This window comes from Procambarus clarkii, chromosome 25 (genome assembly GCF_040958095.1).
Source record: "Procambarus clarkii isolate CNS0578487 chromosome 25, FALCON_Pclarkii_2.0, whole genome shotgun sequence".
NCBI lineage: Eukaryota > Metazoa > Arthropoda > Malacostraca > Decapoda > Cambaridae > Procambarus > Procambarus clarkii.
This window is the reverse complement of record NC_091174.1, coordinates 40,249,625-40,277,160: the sequence shown is the minus strand read 5'-3', so window position 1 is coordinate 40,277,160 and position 27,536 is coordinate 40,249,625. Positions and strand designations below refer to the sequence as shown.

At 44.0% G+C, this 27,536-nt stretch overlaps 1 protein-coding gene across 1 annotated transcript; it reads left to right on the top strand.

Moving 5' to 3' along the window:
• Positions 1 to 18,109: 18,109 nt before the first annotated feature.
• Positions 18,110 to 19,875, top strand: LOC138368573 (uncharacterized). Its single transcript, XM_069331100.1, has 3 exons — positions 18,110 to 18,126; positions 18,908 to 19,086; positions 19,499 to 19,875. The coding sequence occupies exons 1-3, from the start codon at positions 18,110 to 18,112 to the stop codon at positions 19,873 to 19,875; spliced, it is 573 nt and encodes a 190-aa protein (XP_069187201.1).
• Positions 19,876 to 27,536: the final 7,661 nt, after the last annotated feature.

Below are 27,536 nucleotides of genomic sequence, written 5' to 3'. Positions count from 1 at the left end.
GTGTGTAAAGAGGGAGGAGGAGGCTGTGAAGAGGTTTTCAAATGTGAATACTGGAAAGTGAACTGGCAAAGCTGGGAACTGTGAAAGAAGAAATTGGAAGCTCAAGACTTTGATGACGATGTACCGGCAAATATCGCCTAATGTGCTAGCAAGTGGTTAAGGTAATTGGCGCGCTCTCTGCTTAAGGTAGTCTTGGAATGTCTAACACAGGAAGAGTAACTAGGTCGAGGAGCAGCATGGAGGAACTCACAATGGGAGGAGTAGACAGTAATGTAGAGAGAGCTCTGGGGAAATGGGAAGAGAGGGTAAAACTCTGGGTTGAGGAGATCATCTTAGAACAGAAAAAGTACTTGGACACAGACTGGGAATGTCAGATGACCAAACAGAAGCAGTGTGTAGAGGGATATTATAAACCAGAAATTAGGAAGATGGAAACAGTGGATGGCAGCAATGGAAAGATTGGAGAGAAATTGATGGTAGGGTCAACCACCACTAGGGTAGCGGGCTAGCTAGGGAGGGATGGGGTTATCTTGAGATGATTTTGGGGTTTTAGTGTCCCCGCAGCCCGGTCCTCGACCAGGCCTCCACCCCCAGGAAGCAGCCCGTGACAGCTGACTAACTCCCAGGTACCTATTTACTGCTAGGTAACAGGGGCATCAAGTAACAGGGGCATCAAGGTGAAAGAAACTCTGCCCATTGTTTCTCGCCGGCGCCCGGGATCGAACCCGGGACCACAGGATCATGCATCCTGTGTTCTGTCCGCTCAGCCACCTGCTCCCCCGGCTCCTGGGGAGGCGAGACTGCAACAGCTAGAGCACAAATTTGAAAGATTACAAAGCACCTCTCGAATATCTGAAAATGATGGGAGCAATACGGTAATTAGAAAAGATAAAGAGAAACCAGGCGGCATAATGGTTCAAGGGACAATGAAGCAGAGTGATGAGAGAGATGATGACAGGGAACTACAGAAGAAAAGAACAATAGTCATACAGGGACAAATCAAGGAATGTGTGCCTTCACAACACGAGGGGTTACAATATGAAAGGCTAGAGCTGGGAGAGATCATGAGATATTTGCATGCTGACCAAGCAGTGATTGAGGTTGTGATATCACACCACATTGGACCAAAAACTCAGAATACCACGAATCTTCCTGTTATCATAGAATATACCAATGTACATGCAGTTAATAAATATTGGAGCACAAACATTTACTAAGGAGGTCAGGGACTTATCATAATGTTTACATAGAACGATCCATGATAAAGCAGGAGCAGCAGAAACATAAATCACAGAGTTTTTATGACAGTAGAGATGAAACATCCCAGCAATGACTGACAGGACCTCAACCTCACAACCACACGCTAATACTTCCCCCAACCCTCCATTACCTGAGAATAACTGGACCAATACATCTGCACCCAATTCCCTCACCCATCCATATTTTGCCACACAGCCCCCTGACCATAGATGATCCTGCTCTGTCCCACAGCCCCGTTTTAGCCCCATTCCCTTTGTCTCATGCCGACGCCCTACCTACCACCAACTCCTCCCTGACATCCACCCATTCCCTGACTCCCATGCACTCCCTGACTTCCACCAACTCCCTGACTTCTGTCCACTCCCTGACTTCCGCCCACTCCCTAACCTCTGTCCACTCCTTAACCCCCACCTCCGTCCACTCCCTGACCTCCGTCCACTCCCTGACTTCTGCCAACTCCCGGACCCTCACACACTCGGACCCTCAGTCAGTCAGCAGCATTCGGCAGGAGACACGTGGGTCAGTGAGGTCCGTGAATTAGTGCGAATAGTTTGGGACACTGGACTGATATAGAGGCTGGATCATAGTATTTGGTCTCATGCAGTGTTTAGCAAGCAGGGAGCCAATACCAAAGTGAACTCACAAACGATAGTTCAGATGGAGTAAAGAAACCAAATCGGAGTGACAACACCGGTCATTTACATCGTTGGACGAAGGGAGGAGCAACCCGCTGTGGGACTTACCTAGAGTGCTTGTGGTGAGGATGACTGGTGTCTGGTAAGTTCCTCTCAGTGTGCAAGGTTTATATAATATCATATCATAGTCACTAATGCATTTCATTCAATAATATAATAGTAATTGGTAATCAGGAGGCAAGAACCTCAATTGTGAGCTCACTTGGGAACCGGATATGCCGCTAATCCCCTAGATCTCCACACTCCCCCTCTGCTGTAAAATGAAGGCATCACCCTTACCCAAATAAACACCCAACTACTAGCAATCACAAGCATGCACACTCAAACCCATTCACACACTGAAACATACACACACACACACACACACACACACACACACACACACACACACACACACACACACACACACACACACACACACACACACACACACACACACACACACACACACACACACACACACAGCCCCCGTAGGAATGAGTGACTACAGTGTACTGATTTTTGAGTACTTGGGGAAGGTAGGGATAACCTATCCAAGGATGGGAGTGGAGGGAAAAAGACTAAACTACCGAAGAGGAAAATATAACGAGATGAGGAACTTCCTCAGGGGAATACCATGGGAAACAAAACTTAGAGACAAGAATGTGCAGGTCATGATGGATTTTGTCACCCAGAAGTGCCAGGAAGCTGCAGACAGGTTTATCCCCGTCCAAAAGGAGAAAAACGAAAAACAACAGATAAACCCATGGTTCAACCAGGAATGCAAGGTAGCAAAACAACTGAATAAAAAAAACATAGAGATACTACAGAAATAACAGAACACCGGAGAGCAGGAAGAGATACCAGAGGGCCAGAAATGAGTACCTCAGAGTGAGGAGGGAAGCAGAGAGACAGTTTGAAAATGACATAGCGAGTAAAGCCAAGACCCAACCAAAGCTGCTCCAGACCCACATCAGGAGGAAAACAGCAGTGAAGAAACAAGTGATGAAACTGAGAAAAGGGGAGAGCAGATACACAGAATGACAAGGAGGTAATTCCTCGCACATTACCTAAGTGTGAAGAACTCAACAAGAGAATCCAGGAGGTCTACACAATAGAACAAGGAGAAGCCCCTGCACTAAATGAGGAGGCAAACCAAGCAACCTTGGAGGAATTTGACCTCACCAGTGATGAGGTCATAAGGTGCCTGCTGGAGCTGGATGTGACAAAGGCTGTTGGGCTTGACAGAATCTCACCATGTATACTAAAGGAAGGTGCAGAAGCACTAAGTGTGCCACTCTCTATGGTGTATAACAGGTCAATGGAAACAGGAGACTTACCAGAAAGTTGGAAGACAGCTAACGTAGTCCCAATATACAAGAAGGGTGACATGCAAGAGGCACTGAACTACAGGCCAGTTTCCCTAACATGTATACCATGCAAGGTGATGGAGAAGATCGCGAGGAAAAGGCTCGTAGAGCATCTGGAGGGAAATAATTTTGTAGCACACCACCAACATGGGTTCAGGGATGGTAAATCGTGCCTCACAGGTTTAATAGAATTCCATGACCAGGCAACAAAAATTAGGCAAGAAAGAGAAGGGTGGGTCGACTGCATTTTTCTGGACTGCCAAAAAGCCTTTGACACAGTTCCCCATAAAAGGCTGTTTAAAAAGTTGGAGCAACAGGCAGGAGTAAAAGGTAAGGTGTTCCAGTGGATAAGGGAGTATCTAAGCAACAGGAATCAGCGAGTAACGGTGAGGGGCAAGACATCAGAGTGGCGAGATGTCACCAGAGGAATCCCACGGGGCTCAGTACTTGGACCCATCCTGTTTCTAATATATGAAACGATCTTCCGGAGGGTATAGACTCGTTCCTCTCAATGTTTGCTGATGATGCAAAAATTTTGAGAAGAATCAAGACGGATGAAGATTGACAGAGACTACAGGATGACTTGGACAAACTGGAGGAATGGTCTAGAAAATGGCTGCTAAAGTTTAACTCAGGAAAGTGTAAGGTAATGAAATTAGGCGAAGGGAGCAGGAGGCTGAACACAAGGTATCATCTGGGAGGTGAAATCCTGCAAGAGTCAAATAGAGAGAAAGATCTGGGGGTTGATATCACACCGAACCTGTCCACAGAGGCCCACATCAAAAGAATATCATCAGCGGCATATGCTACACTGGCCAACATAAGAACTGCCTTTAGAAACTTGTGTAAGGAATCGTTCAGGACCCTGTATACCACTTATGTAAGACCAATCCTGGAGTATGCAGCTCCAGCCTTGAGTCCATTCCTAGTTAAACACAAGACAAAGTTAGAGAAGATCCAGCGGTATGCCACCAGGCTCGTCCCGGAACTGAGAGGAATGAGCTACGAGGAAAGGCTAAATGAGCTGAACCTCACATCCCTGAAAAATCAGAAGAGTAAGGGGAGACATGAGAACCACCTACAAAATTCTCAGGGGAATTGACAGGGTTGACAAAGACAAACTCTTCAGCACGGGAGGGACACGAACAAGGGGGCACAGGTGGAAACTAAGTACCCAGATGAGCCACAGAGACGTTAGAAAGAACTTTTTCAGTGTCAGAGTAGATAATAAATGGAATGCACTAGGAAGTGATGTGGTGGAGGCCGACTCCATACACAGTTTCAAATGTAGGTATGATAGAGCCCAGTAGGCTCAGGAATCTGTACACCAGTTGTTTGACAGTTGAGTGGCGGCATCAAAGAGACGAAGATCAACCCCCGCAAGGACAATTAGGTGAGTAATTTCTATTAGTCAGAAAATCTTTCATCTATGTTAGAAGCTTACCTGTCACCCCTCCAATATTTTCCAGTTTTCAGAACAACATCTTATGTGGAACTCTGTCAGGTCCAGATAGATGCAGTTAACCCAACCATCTCTTTCCTGTAAAATCTCTGTGGTTCGATCATAGAAACTGAGTTAATTCGATACACAGGATCTTCCAGATCGAAAACCATACTGTCTGTCTGATATTATATAATTTCTCTCCAAGTGTTCTTCCCATTTAATTTTTATTATTTTTTCCAATATTTTCATTATTACACTTGTCAATGATACATGTCTATAATTGAAGGGTTCTTCCCTGCCGCCACTTTTGTAGATTGGATGTGTGTGTGTGTGTGTGTGTGTGTGTGTGTGTGTGTGTGTATTCACGTAGTTGTGTTTGCGGGGGTTGAGCTTTGCTCTTTCGGCCCGCCTCTCAACCAACTGTTTACTAATTACTTTTTTTCCCCCCACACCACACACACACCAGGAAGCAGCCCGTGACAGCTGACTAACTCCCAGGTACCTATTTACTGCTAGGTAACAGGGGCATTCAGGGTGAAAGAAACTTTGCCAATTTGTTTCTGCCTCGTGCGGGAATCGAACCCGGGCCACAGAATTACGAGTCCTGCGCGCTATCCACCAGGCCCCCCTGTGTGTGTGTGTGTAATTACCTAAGTGTAATTACCTAAGTGTAGTTACAGGATGAGGGCTACGCTCGTGGTGTCCCGTCTACCCAGCACTCTTTGTCATATAATACAATTAAACTACTGACGGTCTTGGCCTCCACCACCTTCTCACTTAACTTGGTCCAAGTGTCTACCACTCTGTTTACGAAAGTGAATTTTCTTATATTTCTTCTGCATCTTTGTTTAACTAGTTTAAATCTATGATCTCTTGTTCTTGAAGTTCCAGGTAAGAGGAAATCTTCCCTGTCGATTTAATTAATTTCTGTTATTATTTGTACGTAGTGATCATATCACCTCTTTTTCTTTTGTCATCTAGTTTTGGCATATTTAATGCCTCTAACCTCTCCTCGTAGCTCTTGCCCTTCAGTTCTGGGAGACACTTAGTAGCATGTCTTTGCACCTTTTCCAGTTTGTTCATGTGCTTCTTAAGATATGGGCACCACATAACCGCTGAATATTCGAGCTTTTCCCTAACAAAAGTCGTGAACAATTTCTTTAGTATTTCGCCATCCATGTATTTAAAAGCAATTCTGAAGTTGGAAAGCGTGGCATAAGCTCCTCGCACAACGTTCTTTATGTGGTCCTCAGGAGATTGTTTTCTATCTAGAACCACCCCTAGATATCTTTCTTTATCAGAATTCTTTAAGAACTTCTCACATAATTTATAGGTTGTGTGGGGTCTATGTTCACCTATTCCACATTCCATAACATGGCATTTATTCACATTAAATTCCATTTGCCAAGTGGTTATCCATATACTTATTTGGTTCAGGTCTTCTTGAAAGGCATGATAATCATCTAAGTTTCTTATCCTTCCTATTATCTTAGCATCATCAGCAAACATGTTCAAATAATTCTGTATACCAACTGGTAGATCATTTATGTAGACAATGAACATCACTGGAGCAAGAACTGAACCCTGTGGTACTCTACTTGTGACATTTCTCCAGTCCGATACATTGCCTCTGATTACTGCCCTCATTTTTCTATTAGTCAGAAAATCTTTCATCCATGTTAGAAGCTTACCTGTCATCCCCTCTAATATTGTCCAGTTTCCAGAACAACCTCTTATGTGGAACTCTGTTTAAAGCCCTTTATAGGTCCAGATAGATGCAGTTAACCCAACCATCTCTTTCCTGTAAAATCTCTGTGGCTCGATCATAGAAACTGAGTTAATTCGATACACAGGACCTTCCAGGTCGAAAACCATACTGTCTGTCTGATATTATATCATTTCTCTCCAGGTGTTCTACCCATTTAGTTTTAATTATTTCTTCCAATATTTTCATTATTACATTTGTCAATGATACATGTCTATAATTGAGGGGGTCTTCCCTGCTGCCACTTTTGTAGATTGGATGTGTGTGTGTGTGTGTGTGTGTGTGTGTGTGTGTGTGTGTGTGTGTGTTTGTGTGTGTGTGTGTGTGTGTGTGTGTATGTGTGTTTACTACTAGTTGTGTGTGTGTGTGTGTGTGTGTGTGTGTGTGTGGCAAGCAAAGTGCTCCTGCACACTCTTTCAATACCCATGGTGAGATTCCGTCCGGCCTAACAGCTTTCTCACATCCAGCTCCAATATGTGCTTCTTGACCTCATCTCTTGTAATTTCGAACCTATCCAAGGTCACCTGGTTTGCTGCCATCTCTCCTAGCGCCGTGACATCTACCTGTTTTATTGTAAAGACCTCCTGGAACCTATTGTTGAGTTCTTCACACACCTCTTTGTCATTCTCTTTGTACCTGTCCTCGCCTACCCTAAGGTTCATCACCTGTTCCTTCACTGTTGTCTTCCTCCTGATGTGACTGTTTAGTAGCTTTGGTTCGGTCTTGGCTTTATTAGCTATATCATTTTCATACATTTTCTCAGCTGCTCTTCTCACACTAACATACTCGTTCCTGGTTCTCTGGTATCTCTCTCTACTTTCTGGTGTTCTGTTATTACAGAAGTTCCTACATGCCCTTTTTTTCAGCTCCTTTACTTTCATACATTCCCTATTAAACCACGGATTCTTCCTTTGCTTCTCTGTTTTTTCCTGTCGGGCTGGGAGAAACCTGCTTACAGCCTCCTAACATTTTTGGGTGACATAGTCCATCATGTCTTTTATGGACCCTGTTCCGAGTTCTGTGTCCCAATGTATATTCCATAGGAATTTATTCATCTCCTCATAGTTTCCCTTTCGGTACGCCAGCCCTTTGTTTCCCAGTTCTTTTTTGGGGGTGATAATTCCTAGCTCAACCAGGTACTCAAAGTTCAATACACTATGATCACTCAATCCCAAGGGGGCTTCCAACTTAACTTCCCTTATATCCGACTCATTTAGGGTAAATATCAGATCAAGCAAGGCTGGTTCATCCCCTCCTCTCATTCTTATCAGTCCCTTGACGTGTTGACTTAGAAAGTTTCTTGTTGCCACATCCAGCAGCTTAGCTCTCCATGTGTCTGGGCCTCCATGTGGGTCTCTGTTTCCCCAATCTATCTTCCCATGGTTGAAGTTTCCCGTGATTAGTAGTCTGGATCTGTTCCTGCTAGCCACAGAAGCTGCTCTCTCTATTATATTGATGGTGGCCAAGTTGTTTCTATCATATTCCTGTCTGGGTCTTCTGTCATTCGGTGGGGGGTTATATATGACTACTACTATAATTTTCTGTCCTCCAGTTGCTATGGTGCCTGATATGTAGTTACTGAAACCTTCACAGTTCTGAATTACCATCTCTTCGAAACTCTAACCTTCTCTTAGTTGCAAAGCTACACCACCTCCTCCTCTCCCTTCTCTCCCTTTCCTCACTACATAGTAGCCCTGTGGAAACACTGCATTTGTTATGATTTTCGTTAGCTTTGTTTCTGTGAGTGCTATTATGTCTGGGTTTTCTTCTATTGCCCATTCTCCGAGTAAACTTGTTTTATTTGTAATCCCATCTATGTTAGTGTACATCGCCTTGAAGCTCACTTTCTTCTGTTCATTTTCTTGTCCCTTTCTTGGCGAGCATTCTGCTGGTGTGGGAAGCTGTTCCGTGGGTGAGAAGATCTGTGAGGTGGTTTGCAGGGTCTCAGAGGATTTTGGGGTGGTGGGAGGTGGGGGGTTTAAGGGAAGGTGGGACAGGTAGGGTGTGGGTTAAGGAGATAGGTGGGACATGGAGGATACGGGGTGAGGGCAGGGAGGAGGGATAGGGAGGGTATGGGATGAAGGGGGAGGGGGGACAGGGGGGGGGGAGGTGAGAGGGGGGACATGATGGGAATGTGGAAGGGGTGACAGAGTCAGAATGGGGTTTGGGTGGGGGCAGGTAGGGTGAGGGGAAGGGAGGGTTTCTATGCAGAGGGGGGTGGTGGTGTTGCCCTCCCCTCTGGTGTTGCTGGGATGCTGGTTTTGGGTTCCCCTCTTGTCTCTGGGACTGTTGTATTGGGGGCTGTGATTTCCTGGTTTGCTCCTCTCTCCCTGTGCTTCCTCCTTGCCTCTGCTGCCCTGGCTCTCTCCTCCTTCGTCCAGTCCCTTTGCAGGAATACTTTTTGTATCCCTCCACATGCTGCAGACGACTCTTCCTTTCAAGAATATCCTCCTTCGTGGTTTCGTTTGTAAACACCACCTTTACAAGTCGGTTTCTGTCCTTGTTGTACCAGCCCAACCTGAAAACCTTCTCAATGTTTTGTTCAACCCCTTCCATCTGTAACCCCTTCAGTAGCCCATGTACTGCCTCTCTATCCTTGCTATTTCATTCTTACCTGTTGGATCCTTCCTGTTCTTTGATGCCTACAACTACCACTGATCTTTTTCTCTCCAGCAGTTGAGTGGTGCACCTTGCTGCTTCCTGTGACGTAGCTGCTTGCATCGCTACCTCCCTCACTGTGTCCATTGCTTCTGAGCTCTTTTTCAGTCTTTCCGCAAATGTTTCAGGTACAGAGGCATTTCCTTCCAATGTAACATTCCCACTTTCCCTTTGGATGATAATCTGATGCTTGGTCTCTTTATTTTTCTCTGTGAGGGATTTGATCTCCTCCCTTGCTGATGTCAGCTCACTTTGCAGATTGTTAATTGTAATCCTCATTTCATGCATCTCCTTCCTGAATTCCACCAGAACATGGGTTAGCATTTCCTTCGTTTGGTCACTCTGGTTGTTCCTTGTGTTATGTTGCGTCCACCTGCCATTTCGCCCCTTGTCAAGAGAGAGAGCAAGAGAGAGAGAGAGAGAGCAAGAGAGCAAGAGAGCAAGAGAGAGAGAGCAAGAGAGAGAGCAAGAGAGAGAGAGCAAGAGAGCAAGAGAGAGAGTGCAAGAGACCAAGAGAGAGAGAGCAAGAGAGAGAGCAAGAGAGAGAGAGAGAGAGAGAGAGAGAGAGAGAGAGAGAGAGAGAGAGAGAGAGAGAGAGAGAGAGAGAGAGAGAGAGAGAGAGAGAGAGAGAGAGAGAGAGAGAGAGAGAGAGAGAGAGAGAGAGAGAGAGAGAGAGAGAGAGATGAGAGAGAGAGAGAGAGAGAGAGAGAGAGAGAGAGAGAGAGAGAGAGAGAGAGAGAGAGAGAGAGAGAGAGAGAGAGAGAGAGAGAGAGAGAGAGAACAGAGAGAACATGTGTGTGTGCGTGTGGGATGGGGGTTAAGAGGAGATGAGGTTTTGTCTGTAGATTACGGCAGGTAAAAGAGGGGGTAAGAGAAGGGGTAAGAGAGGGGGGTGGATTATGAGTGAGGTTTTATCCCCTTTCCACGAAAGGTGTTAATTCCTTCTAGCCTGACTGGATGTATGTGTGTGTGCGTGCGTTTGGGTGTGTTTGTTTTTGCGTGTGTGTGTGCTTGCAAACGTACGTGTGCATGCATGCGTGCGTGCGTGTGTTACGGGGCTCCCGTAAAATGTCAACCTCTATCCAAAATGAGCCACTTTGATATTTTAAATGTATCTGATATACTGAACAAGAATTTGGTAATATTTTACCTCTGTACACCTGAAGAATTGACCAGAGACCTACCTACCTGTCAGCCTCCCGCTCACACAATCAGGTGAATAATTACAATGCTGGATAACGAAGTGCTCCGTCGTCGCGTGTGTGTGTGTGTGTGTGTGTGTGTGTGTTGATATCACACCGAACCCATCCCCAGAAGCCCAAATGAAATGGATATCAGTGGCATATGGTAGATTGGCCAACATAAGAACTGCCTTTAGACACTAGTGTGGGGAATCGTTCAGGACCTTGAATACCAGTTTTGTTAGATCAATCCTGGAGTATGCAGCTCCAGACTGGAGTCTATAGCTAGTTAAACACAAGGTAAAGCTAGGGAAGATTCAGAGTTATGCCACCAGACTAGTCCCAGAAATAAGAGGTATGAGCTACGAGGAAAGACTTCGGGAGCCAAACTGGAAGACAGAGGAGTAAGGGGAGACATGATCACTACCAACAAAATTCTCAGGGGAATTTACAGGGTGGACAAAAACAAATTATTTAACATGGGTGGAACACGAACAAGGAGACAAAGGTAGGAACTCAGAAACCAAATGAGCCACAGACATTATTAAGACTTTTTCAGTGTCGTAGTAGTTAGTAAATGGAGTGCGTCAGGCAATGATGTGGTGGAGGCTGACCTCACACACAATTTCAAATGTAGATATGATTGAGAACAAAAGGCTTCAGAATCTGAACACCAGTTGATTGACAGTTGAGAGGCGGGACCAAAGAGCTAGAGCTCAACCCCCGCAAGTACAACTAGGTGGGTCCAAATAGGGAGTACAGACACACATACACACACGCGCGCGCAAGTAAACAAGAGAGGAAGTGAGCACCTGTGCAGAATGTGAGCGCTCGGTGTACCCATTAGTTACAGCCTAGAGTCAGTCGCGTGTTACAGTATACTGCTGTCAACAGTGTTCCTCCGGCCAGTTAACACCAGCGTGTCTCACGGTAAGTCATTTACTGGTATTTCTTGTCTTAATCATAAATATACAAGAGGCCGAGCTGCGATGCCTCCACACTGAGGTGGAGAGTCCTAGTAAACTTGCCCCTCTGTTATGTCCTCCACACTGAGGTGGAGAGTCCTGGTAAACTCGCCCCTCTGTTATGTCCTCCACACTGAGGTGGGAGAGTCCTGGTAAACTCGCCCCTCTGTTATGTCCTCCACACTGAGGTGGGAGAGTCCTGGTAAACTCGCCCCTATGTTATGTCCTCCACACTGAGGTGGGAGAGTCCTGGTAAACTCACCCGTCCGTTATGTCCTCCACACTGAGGTGGGTGAGTCCTGGTATACTCGCCCTTTCTATTATGTCTTCCATACTGAGGTGGGTGAGTCCTAGTAAACTTGTCCCTCTGTTATGTCCTCCACACTGAGGTGGGAGAGTCCATGTAAACTCGCCCCTCTGTTATGTCCTCCACACTGAGGTCGGTGAGTCCTGGTAAACTTTCCAATGCTTTATGTCCTCCACACTGAGGTGGGAGAGTCCTGGTAAACTCGCCCCTATGTTATGTCCTCCACCGTGAGGAGGGTTAGTCCTGGTAAACTCGCCCCACCATTATGTCCTCCACACAGAGGTGGGTGAGTCCTGGTAAAGTCCCCCCACATTTAAGTCCTCCACATTGAGTTGGGCGAGTCCTGGTAAATTTGCTCCACCGTTATGCCCTTCACACTGAGGTGGGTTGAGTCCTGGTAACCTCATTCCACTGATATGTTCTCCACACTGAGGTAGGTGTTGTCGAATTAATTTGTTGTACTAGAAAATCAAATTTACTAATACTACTAACCAGAAGCGTAGTACAATCAAATTCTCACTAATATCGATGTCGTTATTGCATCCGCTGCCCAGCTCCCATGAGAATAAACTATATATAGATAAACCCAATTAAACCCCGTCTAACCTTGTTGAATTTACTAAGTAATATCGATTGGAAATTAATTTAATTCAGTAGATCAAATTAAGTCTCTGTTTCTAGATAAAGTTTCCCCGGGTGCAGTCAACTGGTTCTAGGTGGGTAAAAAGTCCGAACTGAATTTCACCTACATATATATGTATTTTTATCTTACGCCACTTAGGTTCAATCATAAACACAGCGAAAACCGTCTGTTATTAAATGGAGTGCGTTATAAGGACGTAAAATAACGTCGGCATTGCTTTTACCAGATAGCAAATTAGAATAACACGGGCTCACCATAGCCCGTGCTACTTGGAACTTTGTTCCAGGTGGCGAATCTTAAACAACAACAACAAATTAGAATAAAATATTGTGACTTATATGCCAAGTAAATACACAGTGAGGAATCTAGGTGGGGCGTGCGTCGCCCCCTCACTTGCCTGGAGACTTGGCTAGAGTGAGAAGCCATCTTGATCCATGTCCCGGAGCTGGCTAATTTTTATCATCTGTTATGTGCATGATCCGAGCATTATCGGAACTCAGACTTTGCTGCCAGCTTCATCTTCATTGTGGACACTGCATCCAGTTGGAATAAGTACCCATATTCACATATTGTGGCCATAATATTGTGTTTTATGGTGTCCAATCGTTACGCCGCGAGATGATCAAAAAACACCAGTAAGTGTGTTTCCCCAAATCGGTCAATTCCACTTTCAATGTGTATTAATGGAAATACACATGATTATATAGAAATTACATATTATTAATTTTGCAAAGTGGAGTTAACTAGGAGAGGGTTTTCCCCGTTCTGGTGAATCACGTGTCTTCAACGACTACATTCACAAACAGGATTAGATGGGTTACAGAGATCTGTCTGACTTATTGTACGTTCACTGCTAGACAGCTAAGATTTTCTTTTTAATAACATTATAGTTATTGTACTAACCCCACAATTAGAATTTATTAATGATAATAATTTTGAAATTATTACTACATTTATGCCATAGGTAGTCCCAGCATTATTGGTTCTACCCCCAAAAGATGTGTAAGGGAAATACTACAATAATATTTAGAAGTTTTTACAGTGCACTTCTCTAGTATTTATTTAAATCAATGATTTCATTTACTATTATATTAGATTACTATCTGTACCTGGCCACGCATTGCTGTGACTCAGCAACGCATGTGGGTTGCTGAGCCACAGCAAACTTCCCCGATCTCCCATTCCTCCTCACTATTCCCCCCTTCCCTGCCTCCTCTTCCTGCCCCACCATTCCCCCCCCCCCCCTACTCTGTTCCTTTGTCCTCCCCATCATTCCCCCACTCCTCTGTCCCCTCGTCCTCTTAACCATTCCCCACACAACCGTCCCCCCCCACCATCTCCCACTCCCACGTCCTCTCGTCCTCCCTACCATTCCCCACTCCCTCGTCCAATGCATTCCCAAATGATCTGATGTTCCCATCACTGAAATATAAGAAAAACAGTTAAAAATGAAATAGAAGCAGTTAAAAAATAAACAAAATAAACTATAGTCATGAAATGAATGTTACGGTAAACAGCACAGCTCAATTCCAATGCAATGTCAAAGAAAATAATTAAATCAAAATGAATCATACTCTATGAAAATTCAATTTAGCAATGCAATTGAAAACATTGAAATGGAATCATAATATATTTAATGCAGTGTGTGTGTGTGTTGCTATTACGTGCAACAGATGGTGCTGTTTTTCAAAAAAAGCATGTTTTACCTGTCACAGGTGTGGCATCTATGTAGTAGGTATATAAACATGCACGTATTCGAATGGAACATTGAATCAAAATTTCAAAGCAATTGGTGAAGAACTTTTGGAGATTACAGCGTGTATTGCTTTTACGTCCAACAGATGGCCCTATTATTAAAAAAAAAACATGTTTTCTTCTGTCACAGGTGAGACATGTATATAGTAGGTATATAAAAGCACGCGCCTACTCGAATGCAACGTTGTGTCAAAATTTCAAAGCAATCCGTAGAGAGGGTTTATAGATTTCCCTAACATGAAAAACAGTTTTTCAAAAAAATAATGTTTTTTCCCGTCACAGACATGACATCTATATATAAAAATACATAAAACCTGCTCGGATGCGAATGGAACGATGTGTGAAAATTTCAAAGCAATCGGTGAAGAACTTTTGGAGATTAGCGATTATGAACAAACGAACATTTCCATTTTTATTTATATAGATATGCTGGAAAATTTTCCCTCACATTTTTTATGGTCCTTCGACCCAAGATTATATAGAACCGGTTCAGTCCCATAATTTTTATGGTCCTTTTTAACTGGATAATCCAGTTAATCAAATTTAAATTACTGGTTCACATAAGACTAGCTAATAAATAAACTAACAAATTATTTACAGTAAAACAAATTACTAACACTGAAAATATTATATCTCTTGATTAAGAGTATTACCAGGAGTTAGGCTACCTACAGTTAAATCAATATTTACGGCTGTTAGTATACCGCCACATATCATAGCCTAACTCAATTAATTTACAACCACTATTCAAGTAAACATCTCCATCCCTGCTAGGCTAATGCCTGATGTATAAAGTGGCTATAGTGGGCTATAGTCAGCTGCCCACAACACTGAGTCACATACCTAACACTAAAGTGAAAATATTTAGGTCTCCTGGAGCAACAGCTCGCAACTTTTATAATAATCCTGTACTAACACCAGCTTTAGACTGGCCACACCATTTAACAATTATTTATCTTGGTGGCAATGATATACATCCAACAGCCGAAAGAAACACGGACACCCAGCCGAAACAATTAATCAACTCTGAAATATAATCAATTCTTTTAAGGAAAATAACTGCACAGTTGTCTTTACTTTAGTGGAACCTCGCCATCCAATAAGTAGCAATCTGTTGTGGTAGTAAGTCCAGAATTTTACAAACGTGCAGCCAACTGTATAATTTTTTGGCTAAGAAGGGTGAGATTGGAAGCTACCTACATACACTTTTCGTGAAAATCTTGCTTCAGACAGGGTACACTTATCATGAGAGTCTAGAACACATGTGGCCAACAAATTAATCAATACAATTAAACATCACAGGAGAATGTGGCAAGAAAGCCAACTTTAGCCTGTACATTTTTAAATGTTACTTATGTATTTTCTATAACGGTTTATATACTTATATAAACAAAATTCATAAAACCCAAAAACCTACTATATATGTAAAACTTTGTACATTATTATTATTATTGTGTATATGCCAACCCACATAGGGTAGGATTTCTTAAATTTGAATTGTACAGAATCATGTACAGCACAAGGCTAAGGGCGCCTGACAGCTGAGTGGATAGCGCTTCGGAATCGTAGTCCTGAGGTTCTGGGTTCGATCCCTGGTGGAGGCAGAGACAAATGGGCAAAACGTTTCTTTCACCCTGATGCCCCTGTTACCTAGGAGTGAATAGGTACCAGGGAGTTAGACAACTGCTACAGGCTGCTTCCTGGGGTTGTGTAACAAAAAGGAGGTCTGGTCATGGAGACGCTAAGCCCCAAAATCATCTCAAGATAACACATTATTAGTCAACCTAGTTAGGTAGGATTATTATCAAACTAGTGCTGCATCGAACAGTACTGGTTAATGAACATTTAATATTGTGCAGACTCTAAGCAGGGTGGGACTCATTATTTACACGAATTGTGTTTTTATATTTTATTGTATTTCATCTTTGAGTGTTACTAGGTGTCACAAACTCACCCTTAACATTGACAAAACTTTCTATATTCTGTTTGGCAATAAATCCTCTAATCAAATAAATCTCAAAATAAACAATACCCAAATTTGTAACAAATTAGATGGCAAATTCCTTGGCATTCTCATTGACCACAAACTGAATTTCCAGGGCCACATTCTAAATATATCAAAAAAAGTTTCAAAAACTGTTGGCATTCTTTCTAGGATCAGATATTATGTACCCCGCCCTGCCCTGGTGACTCTCTATTACTCCCTCGTCTATCCATATCTCAACTATGGTATTTGTGCTTGGGGTTCTACTACCCGAAATCATTTACGTCCTCTAATTACTCAACACAAAGCTGCTATTAGGACAATATCCAACTCTGGCCCCAGACATCACTCGGTACCCCTACTCAAATCTCTGAATATGTTAGACATTAAGTCACTGCACATTCTCTCATGTGTATTATACATATATAAAACGCTAAACTGTAATGCCAATCCTGACCTCAAAAGCTTCATAGAAGGTTGTAACAGAACCCATGAGCACCACACCAGAAATAAATACAGTTCTGATATTCCTAGAGTACGACTTAATCAAACTAGAAATGCTCTACAAATCAAGGAACCCAGATTGTGGAATGACCTTCCCAACCATGTTAAAGACTGTACCTCTCTCAACCAGTTTAAGATAAAAACGAAGCTATACCTAATAAATTCCCTGTAACCTACCTTACCCCTCTAATGTCATCCAATGTCTGTTTTTTTTTTAAGAGCGCTGTTTGTCGACAGAATTGTATTTGTGCTGCTTTTTCAGCTATGTTTTCATTCCATGTTTTCATTTTACTCTTTATGCTCAATTAGTATTAAGCTTTAGTCATTTAAGTTTTTTATGCCTGAAACGCTTTGCGTAATAGTGGCTTTAGGCATTGTATGTACTAGCCCTAACTATAAATCCATCACTCTTTGTAAAATCTCTTTTATGTATGTACCTTACCCAAATAAACATTTTGATTTTGATTTTTATTTTTTACTATACCAAGCAAAGGTGAACAAGAAGGACTAGACGGAAGTTCTACCGTAGTGATATCAAAGTACTACTCAAATGTTATATATTTTATATTTAGGTAGTAAGCTAACTTCTACATGAGGCTGGATCGCATAGCCTAGCCAAGAAAAGTAAATATTAGTAAATATCATAACGATACTTGTTTCCACTACACGAACAAGTATCCTAGCTACAATAGTAGTAACTTTACCAATCCTAGAAAGCCTAAATCCACCAAGATGGATATGGCTGAAAGAATGAAAAAGTTCTTTACCGGTCTGCAAGGTCACTTGACCAGACAGATTAACTAATGCCATGATCTTTCTCAACAATCACCAATTGACTACTTAAAGTTGGAAAGTTATTTCCAAATTACTAATAATAAGTTTGAATAAATTAGAATTCAGATAACACAATATACATCTGAACTTAGTAAAACTCAAATTAGAAAAACAGAACTAGAAGACATCATGCGTGAGCTAGCCCAGTACGAAGATGATGTAGTGGTTAAGCTCCAACCCTTTAATAAGCTAATTACACAGAATAAAGTAGCCACAGCATCTGCAAACTTTCCACAACCTAAAATAAAATTACCTTTGATCAGAGTCTACCCACGTTCTGGAGGCGAGAAATAGAGTTGAGATGACTTTTGGAATAAGTTTGTGGATGCAGTAGATTCTATACCCAATATCCCCAAAACTACTAAGTTTACTTATTTACAAGATCAACTCAAAGATGGAGCCTTAAAGGTAATCTCCAATTTAAGCTTGACCAGTGATGGCTATGACCTCACAGTTCAGCTGCTTAAAAGTAATTATGCTAATACCGAGAGAGCTATCACCACTTTAATCCAAAACTGCTGGTACTATCAGTTGCCAGCAACTGATAGTACCATTGACTCTCTCCAAACTTTTCGATTGGAGCTTGAGTCCTTACTTAGGGCTTTAAGGCTTAAAGTCAACCTCAAGGCTGCTGAGTGGTTGACTAAAGTAATTATAAGACGCAAGTTACCCAGTTAAACATTGGATAAACTGTGTACTTTACACAACAAAACGTGTCTGAACGTGACAGAGATAACAAGATTTACGCTCTGTAGTTGAAAGACAATGAGCGAACCAGGAAGGTAAGAGTATTCCATCACCTTCAACTAATACCCATCATAAATCTCAGAGTACCACAAATACTTCTGTGAAATATAAACTAGTTAACTCCACCCCAAGGAGGAAGAGTAGCAATGTGGGTACCTATAAAGTAAATCTCTCCAAACCTGTAATGAATGTGCCTCCTAAAACTACTACTACAGGAGGGAGAACAATCGACTTGAGAATGGTCCAGGACGAACCGAAACGTCGTTGTCCCTTTACCTTCTAGTGTGTGGTCTGGTTAACAGGAGGGAGAGGTTGTTTGTTCTGTGAATGAGAACATATAACCTTTAAATGTCGTACATACTCAGATCGTATAGCAAGAATTAAACATCTCAAAGAGGTATGGTGATGTACAAGATGCATGGGATCACATGATCATAGCACCTGTACCTTTGTCTTACATACATGCAACAAGAGCCATAAAGGCTGACATCACACAACACTGTGTGGAGAAACACGAACGAGGTCACCCAAACCTCAACTGAAACAGAATACTTCTACCACTGTACCATATTGCACGGTACATCAAGAAGTCAATGTACTTGCAACTAAATCAGATAATACTACAACGTTACCTACAGCTCAGCTATGGTTAACAAATTAGAAATCTAAGATCATCTCACGTCGTATTTTTGACCAAGGGTCCCAGAAAACCTTTATTACTCAACAATTAGCTGACAAATTGAAACTTAAACCCTTGCGTCAAGTAAAATTAAAAATTTCCGGATTTTTAACTAACACTGGACCTCGCGATTATAGGGTAGTGAAAGTTTTAGTTCGCCTAGGAGGCTATGCCAGTCCAGCACAGGCTAATATAGTAGATAAAATCCCATCTGACCTGTATGTATATGGTCTAAGGAACACAGGCAAACTTCTCAGAAGTAAAGAAGTTAAGTTGGCTGATCATAAAATAAAATCTGACCACCTCACCGATGTCGGTATACTTGTAGGAGCAGATTATTATCATGAATTTATCACTGGATGCACCAAGCAGCAGGGAATGAATCTTTTGCTATCAGTCGGGGGCAAATTGCTCACTGGACTGGTGCTACCTCCGAATATTTCCACATCTGTAAAGAGTCAACAAATTAATTCAATTATAGTTGAGTGACTAGGGCTTGGAACAGTCACCACTCAAGTTTAGAGACATGGCTGAAGATACCTCTGATCCCCCTGTACATAAATTATGGGATCTGGTTACTTTTGGCATCGTTCCTGAGTAACCAAGTCCAGATGACACTTGGACTTATCAACAATACCTTAACTCAGTCATTTATAAAGATAATCAATACTGGGTTAAATTGCCATGGAAATTAAATCATCCACAATTACCTGTAAACCATTTCATAGCATTAAGTCAACTAAAATGTCAGGTAGCTCGATTGAATGAGCAACCTGACAAATTACAACAGTACCACAACTTGATACAACAGCAACTTGACAACAAGTTTATTGAAGTTGTCGAAAATGATAACTCTAAAGAGGGGCATTACTTGCCTCACCACGCCATATTAAAAGATTCAATTACTGTGCCCCTCAGGATCGTATTCAACTGTAGTGCCAATGTGAAAGCAAATAGTGTCTCACTAAACAATTGGCTTCAAACTGGCCCGAATCTAACACAAAGACGCAATGACGTGTTGCTACGGTTTCACCTAGGAACCTACGCCTATACGACCGATATAAGTAAGGCTTTCTTCAGAGTAGGTCTACAAAAAGAAGACTGAAATTTCACAAGTTCCTCTGGGTAAAGAGTCCTAATGATCCACATAGTGAAATAGTAACTTATAGATTTGCATCACTGAGGTGGGTGAGTCATTGTAAACTTTTCCTACCGTACTGTTCTCCACACATAGGTGCGTGAATACTGGTAAACCCATTCTCCACACTGAGGTACATGAATCGTAGTAAACTCGTTCCTCTTTTATGTCGTGTACACTGACGTGGGTGACTCTTAGTAAACTTGCCCCTCCGTTATGTCCACCACACTGAGGTGGGAGAGTCCTGGTAAATCTGCCCCTCTGTTATGTTCTCCACACTGAGGTGGGTGAGTTCTGGTAAACTTGTCCCCTCCGTTATGTCCTCCAAACTGAGGTGGGTGAGTCCTGGTAAACTCTCCCCCTCCATTACATCCTCCACACTGAGGTGGTTGAGTCGTCGTAAGCTTGCCCCTCGGTTATGTCCTCCACACTGAGGTGGTTGAGTCGTCGTAAGCTTGCCCCTCGGTTATGTCCTCCACACTGAGGTGGTTGAGTCTTGGTAAATTTGCCCCACCGTTATGTCCTCAACACTGAGGTGTGCGAGTCCTGGTACAACCCGTTCTTGCTATAACAGAGCACATATGAAACTAAATGCTTATAGTCCCTATGTTGTTAATGTTTATAGTACCTATTTGGTAGATTTCCAGTTATATTTATTTTCCAGACACCAACCCTTCTTCACGTACCAATTTACGTCCCATAGTACCCGCTCCTCGCCGTAGACAGCAGAATTGTTGTGATTGGTTCACTTTTAATGATAGTTTTATTTTTCCAGTCCCACATGTGTTGTGAAATTTACTTACAAGTGTTCATGCTATTCGAATATCATTGATCAGTTACATCCTTTTGAAGGTTCGTAGTTTTCTTTTGAGAAATCTTGGTAGTTCTCAGTAAATTATAATATTCATTATATATTATTATATATAATAATAGTGTTTTGGCAATCAACATTATATACAATAGTATGTGCTTTGAAAATCTCAAGAGAATGGATTGTACAAACGTCAACAGAAAACGATGTTAAGCTCGAATGTCTATGGGGTGCACTACTGCAAACAGGACTGTATGGGGTAAACTACCAACTGTAGGATGGGTATTGGCTCCCCTACTACCTGCTGGGTGGATAAGGGGTCCATACCACCTGTAAGATGGGTTTGGGCCCACAACTGCCCATAGGATGGGAATGGGGTCCACTTCCAACTGTAGGACAGAAATGGGGTCCACTCCTAAGTGTCTTTCGTCCAGTACCAAATACACAGTGCAAGAGTTTCAGTCTCATTTGTATGGATACCATCAGGTATAGGAGGCGTACTCACCTGGCACAGATGTGGGCAAGGCAGCTTAAACTGCAAGTGATAAGCCTGAAATTGAGTGGGATATTGGCATTCCAATCTCTGCCGTAAAAGCCGCAATATTTCAAGAAATTAGGGAAGACAGAAGTGCAGTTACTAACACTCAAAGACCAGTAATTACGAGTATAAAGAATTATGAAATGTTTATCACCGAGAATTAAAACAGTAACAACATGCTTTGCAAGGTAAGCAACATGATAAACATTTGAAGAATACACAAAGCCAAAACACAATAATACTCATTAAGCTGCACATTAGATGGCACATTATGAAACATTTACAATCCACTCAAAATATTACTTTTCATTTATGTTGAAAGGGTTATTCACCTGGAAATATATATCTTAAATATTTATTATTTAATCCCACACCAGCATGTAGGGTTATATTTTATAAGTGTGGTTGCAAGTCCTATGCTTGGGGGGACCCCTATGCTCATGGTTCCCCTATGCCGCCTAAGTAACCTGTGTGTGACTTTGCCACAAGTGTACCTGCATGGTACCACAGCCGCCGCCAGCCGCCACTCGTCCCAGTACCTCAGTACCTCGAGCGCCCGCCGCCGCCCGCACTACTACGTGACGTCACCACCTTACTCATCGCCAGCGCCAGTGTGTGTGCGTGTGTCTGTCTGTTAAGCATACAGCCCGCCCTACTGCAAGTACCCTCCGTGTCTACGAGCGAAGCCAGCTGTCAGACCACCTACAAGTGCTTGTATAAATGTGCCTGAGTGAGTGAGTGAGTAAGGAAAGGTACCCATCTGTAAGTACAAGATCTTGTCATTGTTTTATTGTGTCTGTGTTGATCTGAGGGATCAACCACAGTTCTCCCCTTCTCATACCTGTCACAGGTTATAGGTGAATCGACGGTGAATGCGTGTTTATCTGTGAGGTATCACAGATATCTAGTCAAGGATAAGACTAAACTGGAAAAGGTTCAAAGGTTTGCCACCAGACTAGTACCCGAGCTGAGAGGTATGAGCTACGAGGAGAGACTACGGGAATTAAACCTCACTTCACTGGAAGACAGAAGAGTTAGGGGGACATGATCACCACATTCAAGATTCTGAAGGGAATTGATAGGGTAGATAAATACAGGCTATTTAACACAAGGGGCACACGCACAAGGGGACACAGGTAGAAACTGAGTGCCCAAATGAGCCACAGAGATATTAGAAAGAACTTTTTTAGTGTCAGAGTGGTTGACAAATGGAATGCATTAGGAAGTGATGTGGTGGAGGCTGACTCCATACATAGTTTCAAGTGTAGATATGATAGAGCCCAGTAGGCTCAGGAATCTGTACACCTGTTGATTGACGGTTGAGAGGCGGGACCAAAGAGCCAGAGCTCAACCCCCGCAAACACAACTAGGTGAGTACACACACACAAAGTAAACAAAAAAAAAGCAGCACACATAGGAGCCAAGGCCAAAAGCACACAACCAAAAACAGACATACACACGAACGGAACAACGGCACGCGCAGTAGCTGGGGAAGGGAACCCCACACCACACACTCGCACACACAACCAAAGCCACCGGAACACACAGGAACTGGTAAAATCAGAACACACGCACACACACACCTGGAGCAGCACAAGAACACAACACACACGCAACCCACACCACCCACCATCAAGGAAGCCTTAAAGAGGGGGAGGGGAAGACGAAATGAAAACTCGCTCACACCACAAACCCAAACTCAACAACCCAAACAACCCACACCTCAAGCCTTGAAAGCACACCCAACCACACCTAGACCACAATCACCCCCCCCGACCCCCCACCGATCCCATAGCATCACCTCGAACATACACAAGATCAACGTTGAACGAAGAACCGAATGGTATCTCCCATACCACACATAACGATAAACCCGACTCTCCAATCCCCGAGTCCGCCGCCGATCCAAAGGGAAACACCTAGCCACAAACCACACCCTTAAAGAACCTTATAAGTAACAAGCAGCGCCCGCTGATAAATAGTTAATGGGTGCGACGACAACAGCTATACCACAACCTCAACCGAAGGAGACACATGATCCCAATTCCACGAGCAGAACCACGTCAACCCAAGAACCTGTATGGACGAAACCACCGGAAACAACGACCCCGCCCATCCAGACTGGAAGCCCAACCTCCCAGCCCCATCAAACAAGACTTATCCCGATTGACAATGGTCCCCCCGTGGCCAACTCAAACCGCCGAAGAAGGTTCTGTACTGTACCAATAGAACCCTCGGATGCCACGAAAAGCGCCGTATAATCAGCATACCACAAATTTTCAAACCAAGACCAACGGGCAACCGAGGAGGAACAACCAAGGCACAAGCCTCAAAAGAAGGGTTCCTGAAAAAGAACATAAAGCAACATAGACAAAGGACAGCCCTGACACACTGACTGGCGAACAGGAAAGGGAGCACTAATGAACCCATTAATACAAAAACGACTACTACAACGAGCATATAACATGCAGACCCAATCAACAAACAACAAAAGGAACCCAAAATGCATCAATGTCCGGAACACAAAACCCAACGACACCCGGTCGCATGCCTTCGGACCAATCCAAGCTGATTATCGCAGCTGGCAAGCGAAACTCAGAGGTATCCACGATCACATCAAGAAAGAGAGAATTGCAATGAAGCAGAGACCTACCTGGAACACCACAAAACTGCTCAACAGAAACCACAGAACCAAGAACATCATGACAGCGACCCGCTAACAACTTCGACACAACCTTATAATCAATGTTCAACAAGGAAATAGGTCACCAATTCGGCAGAAACCTCAAATCACCAGGCTTAGGAAGCAACAACACAATCTCATCATACTGGGTCTCGGGCAGGACACGCTTCCGGACACAATACCTCATCAGCTCTAATAATACCTCCCCAAGCACATTCCAGAAAGTGAGATAAAACTCCACAGGAAGGCCATCCAACTAGCCACCCTCCCAGACCAAAAGGGCCGAATCACACTAATTGTGCATAAATCACCTAATTGTGCTTTGGAATGCTTACCTGGAGGTGATTGTCTCTCAAAGTCAGTCATAAACGGTGCTACAGTGTTCTTGATATAATAATTAGCTTTGGATTTAAGTTAAAATACGAAAAAGTGGCTTGAGAGTTTCAGCTTGGTACTAGTTTTTCACACCTGTGTGTTACATTACGCCGCCATCGACTAGCCCCCCACCACCCTCCTTCACCATAACACGCCAATGTAAACACATATACACACATGCGCACTCACAAACTAGCCTACCGCCAACCTCACCCCTCACCCCCATGACTGACCTTCCATCCACAAGCCTCCTGATTGCCCACCTTCCTCTCCCTCTCTCCCCTTCACTCCTTCTCCCTCACTCCCTCACTCTCTCTCCCTCACTCCCTCTCCCTCCATCGATTAACCCCACCCCCACCGTGCCACCTCCACAATTAACACACACACACACACACTTCGTGTGGCCTCGTAGCCTGGTGGATAGCACGCAGGACTCGTAATTCTGTGGCGCGGGTTCGATTCCCACACGAAGCAGAAACAAATGGGCAAAGTTTCTTTCACCCTGAATGCCCCTGTTACCTAGCAGTAAATAGGTACCTGAGAGTTAGTCAGCTGTCACAGGCTGCTTCCTGGGGTGTGTGTGTGTGAGTGGTGTGGAAAAAAGTAGTTAGTAAACAGTTGATTGACAGTTGAGAGGCGGACCGAAAGAGCAAAGCTCAACCCCCGCAAACACAACTAAGTGAATACAACTAAGTGAATACACACACACACACACACACACACACACACACACGCACACACACTTGTGCTGTGACCATCGTGTTGGGTGGACGCGGGTTGGGAGCTCCTGGTTCACTAGAGGAGTGGGAGGGGTAATCAGGCAACTTCGAAGTGAAAAAGTGTGTACAAGTGAATGAAAAAAACCTTGGGTTCTGACCAAAGCCATAAGGTAGTGAAGAAAAAACAGTTTAAGTAGCGTAATTGAAAATAGTTGATGAAGTACTGTGGCAGTGTGGAGCAGACCTCACCCCGGCAGCAACCCTCCAACCACCACGTGGGGAGACGCTTGGAGATTCACTCACCTATTGTGTTAGCAGGACGGTAAGATACTTGGAACCCCTGTGGGTAAGGTTGCATTATAGCAATGACTAGGTCAGGAAGGGCGTCTAGGTCCAGCAGTATTATGATTGAAGAAGAAGATAGGTCTGTGGAGAAGATGATTGGGAAATTTGTAGAGAAGAGGGATGTTTGGATAGATGATCTAATCAAGGGGATTAAAAGTGGTCTTTATTAAGATACAGGACGAGGTTCAAAAACTCAAACAAGAGTTTATGGATTATATTCAAGAGGAAATCAGGAAGAGCAGGATAGAATGGCAAGGAGAAATATCTAGGCTTACTAATAATTTGGCAGGAATAAGGGAAGCTTGGCAAGGGAAGGGGGAGTAGTAGTAGGTGGAGTAGCGGGAGTGGAGGGGTGGGGGTCATCCAGGGAGGAGGCCACCAGCATGACCCTGAACTGAGAAAGAGGACAATCATAATCCATGATTGCTTGAAGCCAGGGCACCATCGAGGTAGGAAAGGATGGAGATTGAGGATTGGAGCTACAGAGGATCTTGAGAGACATGAGTGCCCAGATGGCAGGGAATGAGCTGCAAGTCCACCGACGCATTGGACCATACAACTGTAACAGGAAACGACCTGTCCTGGTACAGTTTACTAACGAAGAGGCAGTGGATTACATACTGCATCACAAACACTTACTCAGAGGTAGCGAAAATTACTACAACGTATATATTGACAAATTCATGACGAAGGAGGAGCAGATAGCCCACAGAGCAAGCAAACACAAATACATCTCTTTCCATTTGAGCGTAGCTGCACATCCCAATGCTATCCACCCCATGCTAACCAGCTCACCACCTTCTCAGAGTCACTCCCTCCCCAAATCAGCCCTCCCTGCCCCTGCTTATCTCCCCAACACCTCCCTTGACCCCTCTGACCCCACTGCAGTCAAATTCATCCCACATTCCAAGGACCCCCTCATCACCTCAACCCCCAAAACCCGTCCAGCCCTCGTCCCCTCAACCCCCAAAACCCACCCAGCCCTCATCCCCTCAACCCCAAAAACCCACCCAGCCCTCATCCCCTCAACCCCCAAAACCTACCTAGCCCTCACCCCTCCTCATCCCCTCTCCTTCCATGTGACCCCCCACCCTTGCGAGGGGGGTGGGAGGTTCCCCCCACCCCCTCTATCCTTCCCCCTCCCAACCTCTCAACCTCTATCTGACTCCCAACCTTACGCTATCTCCCAACCCCTCTATGCCTATCAGACCCTCCCTAATCTTCAGACCCAGTATGCCCTTCCTACTCCAGACCTACCTACCCAGGCCCTACCCCAGACCCTCCTACCTACCTTCCTAGAAGCCCAGCCCCCATTAGCCCCCCAAGCACCCCTCCTGACCTCTTTTACCCCCCCCATACACCTCCCCCCAGACACCCCCGGATCCCCCCCGGACATCCCCTGGATCCTCCCCGCCCCCAGTCATCCCCCAGACACCCCCCAGATCCCCCAGGTCCCCCCTGCCCCCAGTCACCCCCAGACACCCCCCAGACCCCCAGAGAAAGGGAGAACTCTGGTACAAGAGTTTCCATGAAGAATCTCAAGGTTTGGTACACCAATGCTGATGGGGTATCTAATAAAGCAAAAGAGATAAAAGAAAGAGTGAATGAAGCAGATCCTGACATAGTTGCAATTGTGGAAACTAAAATTAACGACATGATCTCAGATGCAATCTTTCTGAAGGGTACCAGGTGATACGAAAAGAGAGGACACAGAGACAGGGAGGGGGAGTGGCACTCCTAATAAAGCGGAAATGGAAGTTTGAAGACCTGGGAAATCGGGTTATCAATGAGTGCACAAGCTTCATACATGGAACTCTGACAGTAGATGGGAGGAAGATTGTGATCTTGGTAATCTACAATCCCCCACCAAACAGAAGAAGACCCAGGCAGGAGTATGACGACAACAACAAGGCATGTATAGATGAACTGCAGAAGGCAGCAACACTAGCCCACAGAATGAGAGCAAAGCTGCTGATCATGGGGGACCTAAATCATGGAGAGATAAATTGGGAATCAAGGAATCCCCATGGAGGAGACGAAACGTGGGGGGCAAAATTAGTAGATGTTATAGACAGGAATTTCCTATCACAACATGTGAAGGAAGACACAAGGGAAAGAGGAGGAGATGCACCGAGCCTATTAGACCTGATTTTCACC

Excerpts from the sequence above, each read along its gene's own strand:
- LOC138368573 (XM_069331100.1), top strand. Across the intron at positions 19,087-19,498 it reads TGACCACCTCACCGATGTCG|CATTAAGTCAACTAAAATGT; the intron begins GTATACTTGTAG and ends ACCATTTCATAG.